At 34.7% G+C, this 23,240-nt stretch overlaps 1 protein-coding gene across 9 annotated transcripts in view; it reads left to right on the top strand.

Annotated features, from left to right (window-relative positions):
• The window catches only part of ADGRA1 (adhesion G protein-coupled receptor A1), a 277,097-nt gene that overhangs the window by 221,993 nt on the left and 31,864 nt on the right, over positions 1 to 23,240 (top strand). For 8 of the 9 annotated variants that reach the window (XM_068688179.1, XM_068688176.1, XM_068688175.1 and 5 more), the window contains 3 exons: positions 8,148 to 8,275; positions 9,187 to 9,310; positions 17,448 to 17,593. In XM_068688179.1, coding sequence (XP_068544280.1) covers positions 8,148 to 8,275; positions 9,187 to 9,310; positions 17,448 to 17,593 — 398 coding nt within the window. Of the gene's footprint in view, positions 1 to 482; positions 711 to 8,147; positions 8,276 to 9,186; positions 9,311 to 17,447; positions 17,594 to 23,240 lie in introns of those variants that run through there. The other variant, XM_068688183.1, reaches the window with a different exon arrangement.

The following is a 23,240-nucleotide window of genomic DNA, read 5'->3' as shown; positions in this document are numbered from 1 at the left end:
TTGATCCTAAATGCTGGTGCATAACTGTACTGTGGATGCTGCTTGTGTACATTACAGAAATGTTTATAGTTGAGTAAATACTGTATTGTGTATATGTGTAAGGGACAGCAAACAGGCGACAGGAATTGCGAGGACGTGTGCAGAGAATACCAATCTGCTGCTGTCAGATGGAGCCCAGATGGCAGCCAATCATAGCACAAGGCTGTGGCACCCACGAGTTAAATGCGGATATTATCGTCCACTTCATAAGAACTGATTACTCTCAGAGTTACTTGAACATTTTTTCACCCATTCCAGAATTGTTCAGAATTTAAGAGCTATTCCTAAGATTTCATGACATTAAATATCCCTCATTTTCTACAGCTCTTGTGAGTTCCCTTTTTTCCCCAAGCCACTTGTTACCCTGAAAGTGAAACATAATTCTTCTTTGAGAATGCTTTTATAAATTTATTAAAGAAAGTACCTGTTGACTTTGCAGGTGCCACACCCAAAATGGCTTCCTCCTCCTTCAATGGTTGGGTTTAGCCTCTTCTTCTTAAACTTTGAGTAGTTATTAAATGCCTACTAATTGCCTGCAACCAATTCCATGTTTTTGCTGTGTTTGTGTAACTATGTGGACATAAGGGTCACAATTTTATAAAGCTGAATGCAAATTTATATCAGATAAAAAGTAGCAGTTTGGGTTTTCCGCAACCGCAAAGACAGCTGAGGTAACTTTTAATGCTGATTTTGTACCTGATATGTAATTCTGTTTCAGGTCTTCTGACTTTTGTTATTTTGTTACGGTAATTCAAGTTTGCTTTTCTTCCTGTGTGCATCTTCATTTTTATCTGTGCAAGACAAGTAAATAGAATGTGAGGCTCAGTCTTGCTTTGCAATTGATAACGGTAGCGAATAATTTGTTCCCTATCTCGTATTTCACAGTCACTTTTAAGAAAAAAGATGTCTGATTTCAAATCATTTATATATATGTATATATAATATATATATATACACAAGTATGTGTTCCATCAGCTGTCTTTCTGAACAGCTATTAGAACACTTCTGTAACTTCATTTTGTACAACCATTTTCATTCAAGTATTTTAATCAGTGCATAAAGTCAAGGTTTGTTCTCTTTGATATAGATTACACTTTTCTGGGCAGTTGAATTCTCATACCAGAAAATGTATTTCATTGTTCTACTTAGCTATTATTTTATAACATGAGCAATATAAAGTGTCTATATGTTTCTTCTGAATTCACACCCACCTGTCTAATACATTTTAAAATACTAACAAGTGGACAGCAAGTTCAAAATAGGTAGTATATAGTATGTAGCTGACGAAGTTTGCTAGAATAACATGATACTTTTTTTTAATCTTGATTCTCAGATCTATAAAGCTATAAAATTCATAATTGATTATTATGTTTTGGGCTAATATCAGCAAACTAAAGAGCAGCAATATGTGTAAACTGAAGAGCAGCAATAAAGTAACAGTGAACTTGAAGGTTTACAGTGCTATCAGAATAATGTATCCTTCTGCGGAACAAGATGAAATAGAAGACTCATTTAATCTAGCTGTCCATTTTATGGCTAGTACAGCACATATTCTGATTCATCATTTTTGGTCGTCATCATTTTAAATAGAAAGACAAAGTTCACTGAACTGTTACAAAAGTTGCTTCTGCTTAGATACCATAAAAGGGTTAAAATAAAGGTTTTGTAGAGTCCTTTTTTAGAAAGATGGTAATCAAGGATTTATCAACTATGATTGATAATTAATAAGTATGAGCATGCTTCAAGTGAGAGGATTCATGTAGAGCTATTTCATTTCTCTGTATGACAGTTGTTCAAGTGATGTCAATGAGAGAGAGTACAGTTTGGCATTTGAGTTGGAAAGAAGGATATATGAGCTCCTTCCTCACATTGCTTTCACACTTTCACAGTGCTCTGAGTTGGGCCAGTGGATGGAAATGAAACACTAGTTCCAGACGTAATACAGCATTATCGTTTTTTGTGATCAGCTTTTGAATGGTATGACCTAGTGGTGAGAGTAAATACTGTGAAATAAAACTCCCGGGTTTATTCCTGCCTTTCCCTTCATATACTGTGTTTAGGCTAGTCCCCTACTTTGTCTTTTCTTCTGGTATCTGCAGGTTGGAAGAGAGACCGTCTCACTCTAGTTTCTTTTGGGAGGTGGCCAAAACGTTCTGAGGTATCAAACTATAAACCTCTGCAATTTGATTTTCTGATTTAGAATAACATTATGAATTGATATGTTCTGAAGCTTAGAAATATAATTTACTAAATATTGAAGATTTAAAATATCTAATTATAAATATTTGTTGAATAAATACTATGTATTTGTTCTCTTTTGTGATCAGAGCTGTATATCAATATTTTAATTTTTCAAGATAATTTATGTATGTTATAATCAATCTAGTGCCCTGTAGCCGAAGTACATGTGAGTAAAAACTCTTCAGAAGATAACAAAAATATCCAACAGTAACATTGAACTTCAAAATTTGCTAAATATGTTTTGACATACTTTGTCCTTTGTTCTTCCCTTCATTTTTCTTAGAACAGAATGGCAATTCAATAGTGATGGATATTACTGTAATTGTGTACAGCATATCCTTTTCCCCTGACAAGACTGCTTTGTCAATAGTAATTTTCTCAAATCTGACAAATAAGCACTAGCAAAATTCTCAAGTCTATGTATGCTTCTTCTCAATTAAGATAAAATGGATTAATAAATATTGTTAGCATTTTTTATTTTAATCTTGGAGATAGGTTGAACAAACATAAAATTGAAAACAACTCCTTTCCTTTATTGTCATCATATATCTACTACTTCCAAATAACATAGGTGTGTTTCTTTTTTGTTTGTTCTTTTGTTGTTTGTTGAGTTGTTTTTTATTGCAACTGAAAGGAGTCATTCACTGGAAAAGTGGATGGCTATTGGTGATAAATACAGCTGAGGAGACGAAGCTGACAAAAATGGAGCAAATTTTGAAACCACTCTGGCAGCAAACCTTGTGTGAAGGTTTTCCTTGTGGAAAAATTGTGTGAAGGAGAAATTGTGGAGAGGCAAGGTACTAGTAAGGGATCATGCCAAAGAAGTTAAAGGATTTTTCCCTTGTTTTATGAGCATTTCCTGAAAAACTGAAGCCTTTCCAAGCTGGAAGGATCACAGCACCACAAATACTACATTTTCAATATTTTCAGTGTGACTGGAGAAAATTGCAGGATTTCTTTTACCTATTCCTGAAGTCCACTCCTGAAAATAGTCTTCTAAATGTCCATGTTTCAGGGTTTCTCCAAGTTAAACAGCCTGTTAAACAGTTCAAGAAATTAATTCATGAGTCAGGGAAGTATTACAGAGATGTTATTTAGAAGCTTGATATAATTATGGTATTTGACATTTTCCCTATAGGAAACACAGGGTTTTCCCATAACAGACTGTTGAAAAGCAATTCAATCCTTTGATAAATCAGGCTGCTTTTAAAGAGGGAGTTTTAAGAATAAGCTTTTTGTAATTTTTGTTGATAAGCAACTATAGATGCTTCCTGTAGTGTAGAGCTAACTTTCCAAGCTCTGTTGTCAGTCAGTGGCCTAGCAAAGATCTGCACACTCTTCACCTGAGTTTTGAGCTGGGATGTACTGTTCACATAGCAAACAGTGCTTAGGCCTGGTGCACTGTATTGAAATCAACTTCCCAGAAGGTTTCTGTTTTTTCCAGAATATTTTGAATGTTCTAATCTTTTGTACAAAGCCTTAGAGTGAGTATAATCAGAAGAGCAAGATCTCTTTAATCCTTTTCTCCTTGGATTATATCTACTTTTCATTAAATTATACTGTATAGTATGTATTTTTTTTGTGTGCTGTAAAATGCATAAGGTGGCTTGGCACTGGGAACAAAAATACAGGTTCATGTCCTTCAAAATGCCCTAACTTTATAACAAAGCAGACCTCTGGCTCAAGCTCTTCATATCTATTTGCTCTTGCTTTCTGTTGCTTTAAGGGATCTTCCATTCTCAGTGGTACAGCTTCCACAACGGTGTAAAGGGATCCAGACTGTAAAGGTGCTCAGTAAAATGGCCCAACTCTTGGGTGATTGAGATGTAAGTTTAAGCCCTAGGATCTAGGTCTTCAGCCACCTTATTGTTTTGGTTGCTTCTAATGGACTTCCATTTTTTCAACATCTTCATTGTACTGAAGCATTCCAAAGCAGACACACTACTTGAGATTTGGTCTCGAAATGCTGAATAGAAGAGAATAATCACTTCCTTCAACCTGCTGTCTGTGGTTTTCTAATATAGCCCAATGGGTGGCTAATGGTACATGACACAGGGGCTCACCACTGATTTGCTTTCAACTTATTGTCCAGCAATACCCCTTGATCCTTTTCTGTAAAGCTGGCTTCCAGTCACTTGTCTTGCAAACTGTACGGCTGTCAGGGTTCCTCTATCCCAGAGATGGAAAACTTTTATTTCTCCTTAATGAACTTCATGAGGTTCCCGTCAGCCCATGCCTCCAGCCTCTTGAGATTCCACCAAATGGCTACCTTGCCTTCTAGCACATCAGCTGCTCCACTCAGTGTGCATTGCAGTGTTTTCAGCTCCTTGTAATGACCCAGTTCTTCACTTAATTTCCTTATTGTGGTGCTGCTAAGCATCTTAACAGACTTTGGCACCTAACTGATTTTTGTTTTGCTTAGGTATTAGGAATCTAACTCTCACTGTAACTGATTGTTCAAATGCACGTCTCTTTTTAAGTCTCTGAGGCATGTGGATATGAATTCCTTGGGGAAAACAATTTCAAGTATCGTGCTTTAAACACAAAAAACTATTAGATTATACTTTCTTAGTCATATTGTTATAAGAAATATATCAAAAATAAACATATAATCTAATATTAGTATATGGATTTTTTAAAAGTTACAACACAAACTAGATTTCTAGTTTTTTAACATATATGATTTCGTGGAAGTACCAGGTATTTAATACTAGCTCACTGTATCTTCCCTTCACCTTTTTCAGCATCTGTTGTTAGATATCTCAGGGATGCCCGTGGCATGTAATTCGTCTGTACCTTTTTATACTTCCATATTTAATTTTAAGTGATCAGGAGAGATTTGTCTATTTTAGTTGATTTTTGCATTTGAAGACTCAAGTGAAACAGTCCCACTTGCACTCTGATATTTTTGTAATTCCCATCGATGGACAAAATAGCTGATAGAATATCTTTTGTCATTAATTTCCATCACTAATTTCTATCATGCCTTGTGAGCTACAGTGGTATTTACACCACATAATGTTATAAGGGTGAATGAATGATGATGTCTCATTAGACAGTATTTTACTGGTCTTGGAGTTGTACACAGCATTTCCTTTGTAAAGGTAACAGTTTTGTGTGTATTCATTTTCCTGTAGATAATTCCCATTTTTTTTCAGTACTGTCATCATTTCGGTCACTTCCAGAAAATAAACTAAACCTGCCTTATTTAAATCTAACATACAATTATGCTGCTTTGCATACAGCATGAAAACAAAACAAAACAAAACTTTGTTTTCTGAATGCTCTCTTCCTCGGAGGATTACTCAGGGGAAGTTGACAAATCAATAAGATTTAATTGCCATTAAAAAGCAGACAAGATGAATCTATTGCATATCTGTAATGAAATCAGTACAAAAATCTTTAAAATATATTCTACATTGGTAATACATGTAACATATTATAATACTCAAAAGTTTTACCACTTAATTGCTGTACAAGATTAGAAAAGAGATAAAAATGAAGATTTAAAAATGGAATTAGATTTAAGTTGCCAGTTGTTCTTGGTTCTTCTGCATGCAAAACGGCTGTATTCCTGTAAAACATATGGCATTTTCTTTTATATAAGTATTAAAACATAGTGATTGGCTGATCCTTGCATTTAAACTGCATAAAAGATAATTCTTTAGTACACTGACTGATGCCACATGATGCAAAGTCATTTTCATTTGTTGCTAGATAAATGAAAATGTGTGTTCTTCACATTTCAGTGTGTTTCATTCTTCATGATTTTGGTAATTTTTCAGACTCTTTCAGAAGTGTCCAAGATATATATTGACTTAAATAACTTCACTGTTGCAACGATATTATAGTGTGGTTTCTTAATACAGAGTAAAGCAAATATATATCTAAAATTTCAACAAACTATGCTATTAGTATACCAAAACACGATTATATTAGTAATAGTAAACACTTTCAGCAGAGTATTTCTTGTTAAATTGTCCAATATAACAATTGTTAATTGTTAATTAATGGTTAATTAATTGTCAAAAAAAAAAAATGTGGTGAAAAATTGCAAAAATATTAGGAGACAGTAGAAGATTACCTCTGTGACAAGTGACTCCATCACTGACTTTGAGTCCTGGCATACTCAGCAGGGCTCGAAGAGTACTTGTGTATGGGACAAATGACTGAACAAATTTAACTGAGGAGTTCAAACTGAGGGACACACACTAGCTGAGGAAATACTTGAAGAGTACTGTGGTACTCTGTGATAGAAGGTTGTGATGATGATTTGCTATCTAGTTCATGCTATTTGTTCATTTTGATATTCTTTATATATGTTGTAAGCTACTCTGTTTATGTCTGAAATTAATATACATCTGGTGAAACTGCTACAATCACTCTTTGGAAGTTTAAAGCTGCTACAAAGAAAAATAATGACTACTACAGCATATATTACTTGGGAGGTAAACCAAACTGTGCCTTGTTCCCTAATTTAATAATTGCATGTACTCATGAATGTTAGCTGCTTGTACATGGACAAATTCATATACACAAATGGTTCTGGAAAGCAGCTCTCTGCATGCAAATGTAATTGAAGAGAAAAAAAAAAAAAAAAGTACTAGCATTAACGTCCCAGTATCCAAGAGGAAATTTCACCTCAAGAAAATTATATTTTTTTCCAAGTGTGATGGTTTTGCCCTACTGAGGAGCTAAACTCCACCACAACCTAAAATTGATCAGTAAGATTAAAAAACAAACAAATAAATAAAACAGTTTGTCATTATTTTCAGTGTTAGTATTTCCTGGATTGTATTTTAGTAGCTTTTTTGAATATTGCATTTTTCTGTGCTAGGATATGTGTGTGTTCCTGTGTGCACAGTTCACAGTTAATGGCATTGCCCATGGAAACTGGCATACAGATAATACTTTGTTTGCACTTGGGTGATAAGTTATGTATATATATATATATATTTATTTTTTTCCAGAAATGTAGTGCCACAAACAGATGTGGCTTAGTGTATTACAGTGGAAATCTAATGTTTTGTTTAATTCAGACAGTGTGAAGACACTGTTTTCTGTGACAGTCTCCTGCTTTCCATCCATTTCACCTGCAGACTTAGCTCTCTTATTATTTCTTCATTGTGAGATCCAGTACTTCAGAATCGGAAATCAATATGGTTAATTTTACTAAGATTTTAATGTTTTTCTTGATTTTTTTTATGAAGAATTTTGTTAGTAGACACTAGCAGGTCCAAAAGAAATACACAGATCTTTACTTTTCTGTTAATATAGCTGTCAAACTACTTTTGAATTTGTATAGGTAGTAGAGTATTTGCTTCTAAGCACGAAGGTCACTGGGTCAGAAGGGGTGCATCAACTGGGGATGGTATTTGAATATAGGAGCTGCTAAGTCAATATTTTGGATGTAATCTTTGGGCTTTCGTTCCTTTGAGTGGTTCTTCTGAAGTTGTCTGTATGCCATTTAGAGACCTTTATGGTAATTTGATATTTTGTATTTAATATCCTAGTAAAATACATGCATAAAGTTCATGTTATCTGAAGGAACAGATATTACTAAAGCCTGCTAGATATAATATTCTGTATACTTTTTCAGGTTTTTTTTGTTTTTTTGTTTTTTGTTTTTTTTTAATTAGGATATGTCTGCTTGTACAAAAAGGCTAATTTCTCTTGCAAAGTGTATGCAGATGAGGAAGGAGCAGTCTGATGTCAATGTAAATTCATGAACTGTATCTACATAAAAAGTTCATCATCTTATTTTCCTGCTCTAGAGAGGAAACAGCTAGAAATGACAGGTCATATTGAAATGAAGTCTGAGTTTCACACATGCCTAACAGTGTTAAATCATTTTGCTTTCTCCATAGGATTTTAAGACAGTGCTGTCTTTCCCCCAGTACCCAGGGGAGTTTCTGCACCCTGTGGTATATGCATGTACTGCAGTTATGTTGTTGTGCCTGTTTGCTTCCATTATCACCTACATTGTCCATCACAGGTAAGAATCCAGTTTTAAAGGATTTGTGTTAGAGTGATCAGAGTTACGCTGAGATACTGCAATTTTTCTAACCCTTACTGAGAAGATGAATGTTGTGAATTGCTGCTGGATGGCAACATTGTCAACATGATTTAGACCAAAGAAGACACCCCCCCTCCCACCCCCCCAAAAAAAAAAAAAGTTATATTAACCTTTACCAAACTTTATCTTTCCTGAGATGTATTTCTAAATGGTCTGTGTATAGTTCTTAAGACTTCTAACTTGACAATTTAATATAAAACCACAGGCACTATCAAAGTTTTGTCTGGCAAATTCTATTGAAATAGCAAAACAGCAGTACCTAGGACGGCTACACGGGTATTGATTTGGTTGAAAGATTTGGCTACTGTCATTGGGTAAAAGAAACTTTCTTCAACTTTTAAGTCTTCTTGGTTTTAGAAAACTTGTGTTTTCTTTTATATAAAAAATTTATATAAATGTCATTTTAACTGCATACTTCTGTTAAAGACCATTAGCAATTTAAAAGAGTAGGAATGTATTGTACTGTAGAAGCTGCTAAATATTAATTAAGTGAACTTAATGCAATGACTTCTGATCTTCAGCTTCCATTTAATTCTTTAGAGATGTCTTGTTAAACCTGCATATCTGAAGTTATGCAATAAGCCTTTTGCTTTTCTCACTCTTCTTTAGATGCTTGATTTGATGGAGGAACCTTTAAATTAGTAGACCCTTTTTACGTCCCCTATTTTTGACTTCAGTGCTGTATAAATTAGACTGTGTTCTATAAGCATATTGCTGTGTAGGTATTCAAGAATCAGTGAATTTAATTATATCATGTTAAGCATTTTTCCAAAGTATAATTTGCATAGTGGGTATGCTTTTTTTCATTTTTAAATGTTTTTTTTCAACAGTACAATCCGAATAAGCAGAAAAGGATGGCACATGCTTCTCAACTTTTGTTTCCATACTGCTCTTACCTTTGCTGTTTTTGCTGGTGGAATCAATCGCATTAAATACCCAATTATATGTCAAGCTGTAAGTATGTTCCTTAATATACTTAATATAATAAGTAATTCTTATTAGATAATTAAAACTTGAAATTGTATCTTTTAACATAATATTGTTAGTTCTTTTTCTTTTCATACTTTGTCTGTGGATTTTAAGTTCTTTAGAATAAGTCTTTTCTAACCTTAATGATAAGTCATTATTATGCCATTTATCTGAGGATGGTGCTGGCATCCCTAAGTGTCTGCTTGGGTAGACTAATGTTTATAGCATGATTATGTCTTTTAATTACAGCTCACAGTAAGGAGACGAAGCACAGTACACTTAAGATTTATGGACTATTTCATATCTTTCATAGTTCCGTTCTTTCCAGGGGTATAGCATAAAGAGATGCACAGAGCAGGCCTGGCTTGAGCTACTGTAAGCATAGGGGCCATTTGGTTTGTTAAACTAAAACAAGTTATTTCTTGGCTCGCGACAATGTCCACATTTTGAATTAAAAAAAACAAAACAAAACAACAACAAAAAAAAACTTTGTAAAATTTCTATTATTAGAAAAAATCATAGCATTACTCATCTAAGCACTCCTGCTAATTCTCAGCAAGCATACTGAAAACAGTAGCACATAATTAATTGACTTTCTATATTTGTGTGTAAAAAATCATCTTACAATTTTTACCTGAACACTTTCTGAGATAGTTACAAGGAATAATAAACAGCAAGCTACATATCTTACTCAGAATAATTCCTGTCTAAGAAAAACAAGAAAATAACGTAACTAGGAAAATTTTCAGTATAAATTGTTGTATTATACATTTATGAAATTATAAAGCAATGAATGGTTGTTTCACTATTATTGCTTGATGCAAATATAGATAATACACCTATACTTGTTGCAGTGTAATCTTCAGGCTTTTGTGAAATCAAAAATATGATTTATTTTAAAAGTTGATAGAATATTTTGAATCTTCATAACAAGTGAATGAAGAATTTTAAGGTTATTTGTGAAATAATATTTTGTACTTGTGTTATCCTGTCACTTTAAAATTTTAGGTTTTAGATAAATTTGCTTCAGAATGCTGGTCTGAGTTATTACTACAATACTTACTGCATAAGAAGGTAACCTATTTATATGGGGAAGTTAGAGGAAAATGAGATACAAAAGACTAAAGGAAGGAAGTATATTGACTCCAACTTCTGTGCACTATGAAACATAAAATTAATTTTTAAAAATAGATTATATGTTCCTGTGGTAGGCAGCATACAACTTTCAGTTTAAGAGTTATTACTCTAGTTTTCAGTGAGATGCTCTGGAAAGTTTGTGTGTATACTCGTGCACGACCACCAGTAAACAGCACCAGTAGATCTGTAAGCACTTATAATGTTCTGTTTATAAAGTCTACATATGTACATTACATCATTTTTCATTTAACTGACACAGCTGTCCATGAAATTATTCTGAGATATTTATCTCACAATATCTAGTGAATTGTGTTGTAATTAATCCGGGAGTTCTATCAAATTGAAATATCATTTACCATTGTCTTTATCCACAGTTTGCAAGTGAGGGTAGAAGATGAGTTTGTAGGGCAGCCATGGCCATGTAATTACATGATCACAAATGACCATCTGTTGTTAGAATCATTGTCTGGTTATTTACTTTGCAGATTGCATGGTAACAATGCAGTGTTAGCAGTAATAATGAAAAATTGATTATGATAAATGAGTTATTAATAATGTGTTGAGTAATACATAAACTACAGGAGTATCTTCATAAAATGCATTATCAGTGACAACTGTCTAGTGCTATGGTACAGGGGCAGCCCTGAGATGCTGAGAAACGTGCATACTTAGGGAAACTGAATGGATCCACATATGCTTTCTAATCAGTTTCATTAAGTTATTTATTGACGTGACATCATGCCACTTAGACATTGTCAGAAGTTAAGGTACAGCAAAGATACAGGACACACACGACACACACCATTCTCTGGTTCCTGGTAGAAATTGATGGAATAAGGTAGGGCTGACTGATGCAACAGTCCAAGTAATCTAAGACAAGACTCCTGTAGCTGGCAACACAGGCTGAACAAATGTTTACTACCAGAACATTGTACCCCACCATGGACCTTTTCTTGCCTAATGACATTGACTGTGTTCAAACTTCTGTGAGTACTGGTGCCTGTTTCATCCTGTGGTAACCCTGAGAGGATTACCCTGTGGTTTATCCTTCAGGGTGCCAAAGCTAAGACAGATCAGATTTGCTGATGGTTTCCTGAGAAACTCATATATTTTAATGCTTCCCATAGTTTGCCTAAGCGGGGGTGGGATGCACAGTGCTCCTTTTCTTCTGCCCATTGAATATAGAATTTTTTTGAATCACTCAGACCAATGAAAGGTACATTTGTGCAGCTGCTATGAGGCCATGTGTCAAGTCTGAGTTTGTGTCTCTCTCTCTTTTTTTTTTTTTTTTTTTTTAACTTCTGGAAAAAAGCTGGTATTAGAGTTTAAGAATATATTTTTAAAAATATTATTGTTTCAAGCAGCACTAAAATGTTAGTTATACCATGCATGTGACCTCATCAGTGTTGCTCTAGTACAGGTATCTTTCCATCTGTTCAAATTCAAAACACAGCTTCTCCTTGCAGTAATGTAATTTGCACTTTAGGTTTCCTGAGTGCATAAGGGAATCTTCCAAGTGCAAGCATTTTCTGACATAACAGCTGACATGTGGTGCCAAAGCCACTGAACATCTACCTTTCTAATTGTAATTATTCCTAAAATTTTCACAAAAATTTCACTGCAACATTCTTACCCAAGTGAAGTAATAGACTGAGTTATTTTTTTTCTTCATAATTAACCAAAAAAGATGGTTTTAAAATTACTTCATTTGGATCACCTTCTCCCTCTATATGATGTGGCCCAGGCTAATTTTAAGTGGCAGGAATTAATACTATAGAAATGGACCAATTTTCTCTGATAGATAGCTGGAAGAACCTTCATATCTCCTTGAAGGCAAAGTAATTGAATTAAAAAATGTATTTTCAGAGATAGTAAGATATTTATTTTTATCTGGAATCTAAAAATCTAAAAACTTACTTTTAAATCTGCCTACCAATTTCAGAGAGGATTTTGTATAGACAGTCTCACTCACATATTTGCTATGCAGTCTTTACTTGTGATTTATAAAGAAAACTGATGTTAGAATGCTGGTCTGGAAGAGCTAATTGCTTCTTCACAGATTTCCTGTGTGAATTAGGTTATATCTACAGACTGAGATTACCCACAAATCTGACTCTGAGTGTCACTGAATGCTGGCTGTTCACGTAGAATCCAGAGCTTTGAGTTTATGCCAAAATCATTCATTTAAAAGGCAAAGATTGTGTTAGGAACAGCATAATGAGATGATTCAGAGACACTACACTAGACAGAAAGGTGCTTGAGCCAACTGGTGGAGAATGCAGCCAATCCCTTCTATCTCCCTTGCTTAGGCCCTCAGATTACTATCCTTCAAAGGGCAGGGAAGAAGGCTTATTCCTTTCCTGTAAGGAATGAGATGGAGGCAGACACAACTGTAGCTGGATCACTCTCCACAGTGTGGGAGGCATTGGTTCTGTACCCTCAGTCTGAAAGAGTGAGGGCACCCCCTATTTTCCTGTAAAGCATCATAGCCCTGAGGCTATAACCACGAGGGGATGAAATGGTTAGTCCCACTACACATGTTGAAGCATGAAGAATAAGTAGTCTTAGGGGCACAAGACTCAGGAGACAGAAAGGTTATTTTAAGGGACAGAATTTTTGATTTTTTTTTAATCCTAGTAGACTAGGTAGCATGATCACTTTGTGACCTACTGATTTAAGAAGTTAAGAGCCACAACTTCGGTGGGAGCTCTGGATACATGGAAAAAAAATATTATAGAAAGAGGAGAAAAGAGTATTTCTGAGTATGCCATTTAGGGCATCTAAAGAGATATAGAAGTATACTCTATATACAGGCTTTTGAGAGGTCTCTAATGCTGCACTGCTTAGCTCTCCCAAAAGAGGAAAAGAGCTAATCATATGTTCTAGCAAGAGTATCAGTGGCTAGAAACTTTGCTTGCAGCAACCAGTGACACTGAAAGAGTTTTCATGTTGTGGAGTTAGATGTGCATGATGAAGATTGTACTTCCTGGTCCCTTCCTGGTGAGACCCATCTCATTTTTGGGTCTCAGCTTCTTGCTATGAATTTTCTAACTGTGAAGTGAGAACAGGTTTGTTCTAAGGCTAAATGCTTTATGATCACGACATATTTCCACTGGTGTTAGAAACCACAAGGAAATTTCAAAATCCTTCCATTTCACTGAAAAGATTTTATTTTCTTTCTGTGAAGGATTAATTGTTTAATCAGAATGTTAGTGCATATCCATATCTTCCCTTGAATAGAACTGTCTGAGCCTTATTTATCTGAAATATTAAAAAAAAAAAAAAGGGGGGGGGGGAAATATGTGTAGGTTAGAGCTGCGTAAGGCTGTGTTTTTGTTTGTTTTTGTTTTGTGCCAGGATGTTTTGCATAAATTTGTATTCTGGTCATTCCCACGGCAACTGCATCATGTGGAACTTCTAACCTCTGGGGTACTGAAATTTGCTGAAGGAGCACATAAAGACAGCATCTTCTTACTGCAAAAAACTGCAAACTTTTATTCAGTAGGCTGGTGCTTATCTCCAGTTCTAGGAATACAGTCCAGGGAAATGAGAAAATTTTCCCCATAATAACTGCTGTTATTAAGCAGATTTAGGTGCAATGCTGGCTTCAATGCATAAGTCTTGATAGTTCTTTCTGTATCATTTGGCTTGTGAGTGGAAAGCCTTCTTACGAATAAGCATCATACCTTTAACATATTCAGTCATAACCCCTGTTCTGTAAGCAAAACATAGCCCTTCCCACACAATTTTAGTGAAACGTACATTGTAGTGAAGGTAAGCTTCGCTTATAGCAAAGGTAGGATCATAGAATCATGAGATGGAATGGACCCACACATCCAACTCCTGGCTCCATGCAGCACCACCCAAAAAATGAAACCATGTCTAAGTGTTGTCTAAACGCTTCTCAAACTCCTGCAGGTTCAGTGCTGTGACCACTTCCCTGGGGAGCCTGTGCCAGTGCTTGACCAACCTCTCAGTGAAGAACCTTTCCCTAACACCCAGCCTGTACCAGCTCCATACTGTTCCCTCAGGTCCTGTTGCTGTCCCCAGAGAGCAGAGCTCAGCGCTTGCCCCGCCACTCCTCTCGTGAGGAAGCTGCAGCTGTCATGAGGCCTCCCCTAGGCCTCCTCTGCTCTGGGCTGAACAAAACAAGTGCCCTCAGCTGCTCCTCATATGTCTCACCCTCTAGACCATTCACCATATTTGTTGTTCTCTTTGGATGCAAATAGTTTTTTGTCCTTATATTGTGGCACCCAAAACTAAACACAGGGCTCAAGGTGATGCCACACCAGAGCAGAGCAGGACAATCACTTTCCTCAGCTGGCTAGCAATGCTGTGCCTGATCCACCTGATCCATAATATGGCTGGCCCATTTAGCTGCCAGGGCACACTCCTGACTCTCATTCAATTTTCATTGACCAGAACCTCCACTTCCCTTTTACAGTTTTAAGTTTATCATTAGATAGTTTTAAGTGAACATTTTGATATTTCATTTGTATCAATTTGTTGGCCTCCTCAGCTTTACAGAGGCACAAATCCAGTAACAAGTTATACACGGATAAACTCATACCCTGGATCTTTATGCAATAAACCTAAGTTTTATGTTTGCTAATGGATCTAAGTGAGAATTTACTGAACAGAAATAACTTTGTCCTGTTCCTTTTCTGTTAACCTTGTTTTGGATGTCATGAACTGTTACCTCGTATTCATAGCATAGGGCTCAGATGTCTACCTAGCTTAAGACAGCTAGAAAGAGGTGGTCCCACTGAGGGGGACAAGAGAGCATAAAGCCACAACCTGTAAGTGCAACAGTGCGGGAAATACATCTCCATGTCATGAGTGCTGTCAGTGTGGAAATAGGGGGAAAGAAGAGTCAGAGGGCTGAGCCCACCACTTTGAAACTGAATTACTGAATTTTCAAGATGATGTGTGACAAGCATTCCTTTTCTAATGTTTATTAGTTAATGAGTAAGAACAAAATTTCTAGTCCAGAAAAAATTATTTCCACAAGGAGAAAAGAGTACCCTTTCCTTTGGATTTTAGTATAAAAGCTTGGTGCACACTTGCAAATTCCACGTTTTGTTAAGTGTCCTATATGTTTTTATCTCCATATTGTCACCATTATCCTTCATATTCATCAGTCATCAGGAGGTCCTGTAACATCAGGATATATACTCTTTTGCCTTAAGCAAAAAATGCAAGTGGAGAACTTTATTTTGAGAGAAAAAGAGACATACTGCTGAAAAGATATTACAGAAGCTGAACACATTTCTGTCTATTTTTTGTATTTGCTTGAGTTGTCTATCAGAAGCAACTAAGTTGCTGAAATATAGGCATAGTGTGGAGAAAGGTAGTGTGACTAAGGTGTGGCATAGCAATATTCTCCATTCAGTTCAGTTGTCTCCTGCAAAGTTCAATAAAATTATTTGATTCTGCTATTTTAGGAATTTAATTCTCTCAAGAGGCTCACATTTTCTGAATATATGGCTATATACGCTGAATTTCACATGTTGGTGTCTGCTCACACAGAATTCATCCTTGCTGTTCATCTTATCAAGTCTTTGGCATACTTGTATGGAATAATTACAGAATTTATAATAACAGTGATGTGCTGAAATGAGGAAGAGGTGCTGAACCTTTTTTTTTTTTTTTTTTCTAGTTTCTTTCTTCTGGTTTCTGCCACCTTCTTTTCACTTTCTCCTCCCCCTTTTCTCCTTCCTGTCTTACTCCTTTGCTCCCCTCAGTTCATAGTCATATTCACTGTGTCCCTACAGAAATGCTGCAAGCTGCACATGAACGAAGTCCAGACAGCACTAGCCACTGAACTGGCAATGTCTGCCAGCTGATGGTACAAAGTTGTCTCGTTCTCTTATTTCCGCTTCTTTTACCTCAAGCGACAACAGCTATGAAGGCTTTATGCTCTCTTGTCTAATGTGTCGGACAAGTCCCAGAGAAAATTACAAAGGGTATTCTGTTGATGATATTTTCTGCAGTGCTCAAGTTTTGTGATATGTTACTAAATAAAAACAAAATTCATGGATTTCTTTTTTCCTTTATCTGTCAGTTATTCTAAGTTGAGCAAAAATGAACACTGGTTCAAATAAATCATTATAATAGATTTGTGTTAGCTTTATTTAGCCAATTCTCTGTATTCCTTAACATTTATGTGGTCTCCAATTATACCAATATTTTACTTGTCACTGCAAAATGTCAGGTTATTGCTTCAAAGGTAACCTCATTTTATATAATCAGATGGAGACTTAGCTGATGTAATAAAGCACTGTAGATTGGATAAAATTCCAATTACTGTTTCCATAGTAATGAATAACAATTACTAACATAACAAAGATGGTAGTATTTTAAAGGTGTCTGTATTTTATTTTACTTTCAATGATAAACACACCAGTTTCTTGGAGACATCATGATAATAACACTATTGAGAGTTTGCATTTCCTTTTGAGGGATGACACCAAGGTCTCTCATTTAGTTTTAAAAATTGTCTGGCCAAGTTTATAAGTTCCTCAAAATATGCCTGCAAGTAATTTGCTTTTTAGGCAACTATCACTGATCCCAGACAAATAATTAATCAATACAAGAAGTCAACCTTGGCTGTGACACACATAGCTGAGACAGAACTACAACAAGATATCACAATGTATATTGATGAAAAAATTAAAGAAAATATTATAATAGCAAGCAAAAATGCTGTCATTATTTTTTAAATTGCATTGTCACAATAAGCTAACAAAGTTTGTAAAACAAACCACATTTTGCATCACTTTAAATCCAGGTATAAAAAATTGTAATTAATCAGGTTCTTTACAAATGTCTTTACAGTCTTGATTTCATAACATTACATTTGGTTTTACAGATATCTATCTATGATAATTAATTAACAGTTTCTGTCTGCTTTTTTTTTTAAAGTGTTTTCCTTCTCTGGTTAGAAATACTTATTAACTTGCTTAACTATCTGCTCTTGTTTTAGGTTGGCATAGTACTTCATTATTCTACTCTATCTACTATGCTATGGATTGGAGTAACTGCAAGGAATATTTATAAGCAAGTCACAAAGAAACCTCAGTCATGCCAAAACAGTGACCAACCTTCTTATCCAAAGCAACCACTACTCAGGTATAGAATATTGCATATAATATTTTTCTAAGTAGTCCTTAAGCATGTAAATTTTAAACACTTTTATTTCTGTATACTCTATTTTTATAGACTATAAATATAACCTATAAAGAAATGAGTCGTTTAGAGTACATAAAAATCTGAATATTTATCGTGTGCTAATAGTTAACTATACTCAGGAGATATGCAGAACTGGTATTGGCTATGTTTAGATACCTCTGTCTCAACAGGAACAATTCAAGTGTTCTTGTTCAGTTTCCTATTGATAGGGGAAAAAATAATAATAATAAAAGGCTTGCTTCTGGGTTAAAGCATTATTTAATCTTCAAAACTCTTCTATAACGATGTTCTCTTTACCCTTATCCTTTGTTATAAATCTTGCCCACACTTGTATTGATTGCGTAGTAACCTGATAGCAACCTTCCTCATTCCACACTAGAGATCTAATGCTATTACTGGAGAGACTGGAAGTCTGGACTCCTTGTCAGCCTTCTAGATAGAACACACTAATATGTCTCTGACAGTGTAGCAATTGTAACGCAGCATCTTGAATATAAGACTAACTGCTCCCATCATGCAGCAAGAATGTTAACTGGGTGCCTAGCTTCAAGCCAAAATTGTACAGGGGGGGAAAAAAAAAACAAAAAAAAAAAAACACTAAGATTTCTACCACAGGTGTGAGAAGAGGGATTTGCCTTTTTTGACTTCAGCTATCAAAAAGTCAGGTGTTGTGTTGGTAAAAGTTATATATAGTGTCCCTGTATAGATTTTAGAGGGAGACTAAGAGGAACTTCCAGAGAGCAATTCCTTGCAACTGTCTTGTATGTTTGTGTGAAGACAGGATGAGTTATCATACAGAAGTATCTCTCTTTCCCCTTAGGTCATGGAAAAAACAGACAATTTAGTCTAAAGACATCGTTTTTATATACTGACAAACAAGAAGTATTCGTTCTACTCTTTATGGCTTTGCCAAAAAATCCAGATTAGTGTATTCTTTTAAACACAGTCTAGCTATTTTATTTTGAACACAAAATTTTTATTAAGCAGTCCTTATAATGGCTGTGTGAAGTTGTCACAACTTGTTAAAAGGCTATGGGAATATGAATGAGCTTTTCTGTTCAGACTCTACTGAGTGAAATCTGTATTAATACGATTAGTTCCCTGATTTTTAAATATATTCTTTCAGGGAGAAGAAATTATATAAAGTTCACATAATTTTTTTTATAGTCAAGAGAAGAGCTATATTGAATATTAGATATGTTAGGTACAAGCTAAAGGAAATACTTTCACAGAGAGTGCCTGACTTTGCTAATCCATGATTTACTATACCATTCTTCACAGATGAGAACTTCACTCTTCCAGCTAGTAGCCCATGGTAAAATGAATAATTGCCAATTTTCAAATGCTGCCATGTGGCTATTAAGGTAGAAAATTGTTTCAGGTTACATATATACAGCATAGTGTATGTTCTTCAAATTCAAATCTTGTTCAAGCTGGAAAACAACAGGCATTCAAGTTCCAGAAAATATTATTCTAATTAAAATCCTTGTATCAGTCATGTTGAGGTTCTCAGCCAGTGAAAATAAATAATAGACATTTTTAGTTTAGTAACAGAAATGACAAACCTACTTTTAGCTGTAGAAGAACATGAATATAATTGTTTAATAACTAAGTAAAATGATTCCAGAGTTATTTTCACACTCTGGGCACCATATGTCCTAGAGACACAGCCACTGGAATGTATAATATGATTTTTTAATGGTTAGTACTAGCTTCAAAGTAGTGAGGATCAATTTTATTTCATGTAGAAAATGGGCATAGTATATGGAAAATTATAAATTGCTTTAAGCAAGAAAACGCCAAACTAAATAATTAGTAATTATTGTTCTTTTAGACCTATAATGATTATTTTTATGGCCATTTCAACTTTACTGGTTTTAATAAAATTAAAATCAGAATTATTCTGTATCATAATATTTCCATAAAATCCATTTAAGATACTTACATTTCAGTGTAGTCATTTATAAGAAATATTTTAACCAGACTGTTCTTGTATCTATAAGCTGATGCCAGCTTTCTACCTATTGTGTCTTGGGTACATAAGAGATAACATCACAGTTTGTCTGGGTATGGGGTATTTGTGGTAATTTCTGTCTCCATCATCACCAATAGATAGCTAAGCAATATTAAGTTTATTCAAACGAAGAATGAGTTAGGTTCTTTTGAGTATCAGGACCATCACTGCTAGAAAGAATATAATGCAGTCTGCAAGTAACTTTAAAGGAAGAGGTGGTTTGTCAGTAATCTGTGTCTACAGAACTAGTTTGGCTTGTATTCAGTTTTTGTTGAACATTTAAAAAAAAAGTGTTCAGTAGGTTTTGCTGAACACATACGAATGTGTTTGGCAAGAACTGTGCACTTTGCTGTTCTCCTTCAGTCCCTTCTGGTAATGAATATATATGATAGACGGGGTTTCCAGTTCATGTATGATTTTTTTTTTTTTAATTCTTTGTGTATGCACTTGCTATATGAAACATAAGGATATTTTTTTGTGAGTCAGTAAATTGAAACTACTGCCAAAAATCAACACATAAATCTGTGACATGGAATTTACCAAGAAATCGCATTCACACCACATTTTTTTCAAGGAGCTTGATCCACTCTAAAATGTAGATGAAATACTGAAAATAAATACCAAAATATCTAAGGGGGATATTTGTACCTTTTAGTAGAAAACAATTTGCTTGTAACAATTGATTCTGTTTCCCTGCCATGTTATTATTATATTATATATATTGTTATATATATGTTACATACTATATTAATTTACTGAAGTATGATGAATGATGTAGACTTGATCTTTTCCAGCTAGTTTTTCTTGAAAAGAAAATATGTATCCTGTTATGTAAAATACTGGTTCCCTATTATTTTTCTCTGTTTTGAGATCCAGTAATTAAACTGGAAGCCCTTTTTACAGCATAGTTTTACTGAAACTTGTTATCCATGACTATATAATTTTGAATATTGCCTCTTTTTATACATTAATCATATAATATATGATATATCATATATGTTACACATCATACATTATATATCATGTCATGTATAATATATAAAAATATATATTATACATTAATTATAGAGATAAAACTGTCAGGACATACCACTTTGACTGAAAACAACTGTAACAATTCTGACATTTTTCACTAAATGTGTCTGGACGCTAATGAGATGGATCAAATTAATGCATCATTGAATTTTGTGTATTTAAATACTGAACCCTGGCACTTCAGCAGATAATGAAATCACTTCTTGTAAAATATACTCTTTAGTATTCTTAATAGAAATAAGTAATTCTGTCTGTTCATCCTCTGTGGACATTTGTGAAACCTGGCGTTGTTTCGGCTTCTGACTAATCTGAAGTCATATTTTGCTAGCAAAGGGGCATGCAAGATTCAGCTTTTTGTATACCTGTGGTGTACAAAACTACTTGTCAACCCAAGCTGAGGTACAGGTAGCATTATTTTTTATACCTGATATTCATTTTTCATGTAATAACTTAAGTGCATACAGCTTAGAATTACAGACCAGGTAGAAAATGTTTCTTTAAGGTATTCTATTAAAATCATTCCTTTCCAGAAAGAGAACAAAATTAGACTGCTATCATTGTAAATACTGAGCACAATTGCACTATAAAAATTTAAGAAGCTGCAGATGGGCCAGATATTGGTGTTAAGGAGACAGATAATTAAGTTACCTTTAATTTCATATTTGGGTACAAATACGTCTCCTAATTTCCTCCATCTTCTTTTATTCAGTGATCATCCTGCAAGGTTACTAATAGAGCAAACCTCAGATTATAGAGAATCCTATATCTGTCATGAAAAGAAAACCATGCAATATACATAAATAAGTCTACTGAATCGTAAAATGGATAACAAGTTACGTTACTGCCTCTGCTGAACTTCATCTTGTTTATTGTGTAATGTATCTTGATACACTTTTTGAAAGGTTTTTACTATCGCTGTGGGACTTAGGGGGAAAGTATCTTTTTCAGTGCCTTAGAAAAATTGTATATATACCATTAGTAACAATTTATGAATGGATTGTGTGTTCTTCCTTTTGTATTCAGATTTGCTAGTCCTAGTACTATGGCTCTTAAAAAAATAACATAAAGAATTTTTAGGATATCATAACTCAAGCAATTTATATCAGTTTTCACAAGCACACTCAGAGCACCTACAGTCAGTATCACTGGCTTCAATTTGATTTTCTTCATTGCTTTTAACTATATTTTTTTAAGTTAAGAATAATTTTTTAGAATAATAAAAAAAAGCTGTTTGCGTATTTCATATCTTTTGAAATGTCTTAATGGTATTATAGAAACCATCTTTTAACTTGCACAAACAGTAGACCTAGTCTACAATGTCACCTAGAAGGTAACAGCTGAAATGGTCAGCTGAACTCATATCTGCTAGCGGATGCATACATACATACATGTGTATGTTTCTGGTGTTCTTTATGAGCTTATGTATGTACAATTACTGAGTGATGTCTTGGAAGAAGCAACAGGGGTCTTCCTTGTGGGTTATGTGTAGCAATGACTAACAGCCTACGACCTGATCACATGCATGTGCAAGCGTGATAATGCTCTATTTACATCCTCCTCCTCTCTCCTACAAATGTAGCAACAGCTCTTCACAGTCATTCCCTGGTTCGTTATCTCAGCTACCCAAGCATTTATCAGTAGTATCCAGCTAAACAGTAGCTAAGTATATTTGTCTGTGACATTGACTTCTGTTAAATTCTTTCACAGCAAAAAGCAGAAAACATTCTGAACTTTCACATCCAGAAAAAATTATCTCCTTTGATTTCTGTCAACAAATCCGGTGATGAGCCTCTTGTCTTTGGCAGTGGGAAGGTTTTACAGACTTTTGCATGGCACCACAATGGTTATGGCATCTGCTGAGTGTTTTTCTTATAACAACCCTGCTTGTCTTAGGATGAACACTTAGGTGCTTGGTCTGGATTCTGACAAGGTAGAAACCAACTCGTGGGCCTACTAAATGGATCTACTAGAGCTTGGCTGGAAGTGGTGTGACTTTCATCACAATTTGATGATATGGCAATTTTTACTGAATAAGTTACCAATAGAGTAGGCTTTTTCCTGAACTTGAGTTGCATACTACAATACTAATTAGGTCACTGAAAATTGGTGTGTGATGTTTTGGCACTGTAACAGAGGTTACTGTTACTCCAGTAATGAAGACCAAAGACATATTCACTCTTTTAAGAGTGATTATATCCTTTACCAAATAAAACCCCTATGATAAAAAGAACTGATGATTTCTAATATTCCCAAGGTTACAAGTGTCTTCAACAGGTAATACTTCTCTGAGGGTCTAGGAAATTTCCCTTATCAGTTATAACCAGTTGGCTATAATTTATTGCAGCATAATCACATCAGTGTAACAGGGAATCAAAATTTGACCATGATAACAAATTCTCTGTTGAATGTCAAGTTTTCCAAATATATCATGTCATCTTCTTGGCCATGTTCTTTTCTAGATCTTGAGTGTGAATCATAAGTGACTTAATTTACATTCTGACAGACACAGACATTACTTGTACCCTTGACACCAATAGC

This window comes from Anas acuta, chromosome 7 (genome assembly GCF_963932015.1).
Source record: "Anas acuta chromosome 7, bAnaAcu1.1, whole genome shotgun sequence".
NCBI classification, from domain to species: domain Eukaryota; kingdom Metazoa; phylum Chordata; class Aves; order Anseriformes; family Anatidae; genus Anas; species Anas acuta.
Note: the sequence above shows the minus strand (reverse complement) of the source record. Positions and strands in the feature narration are given on the sequence as shown.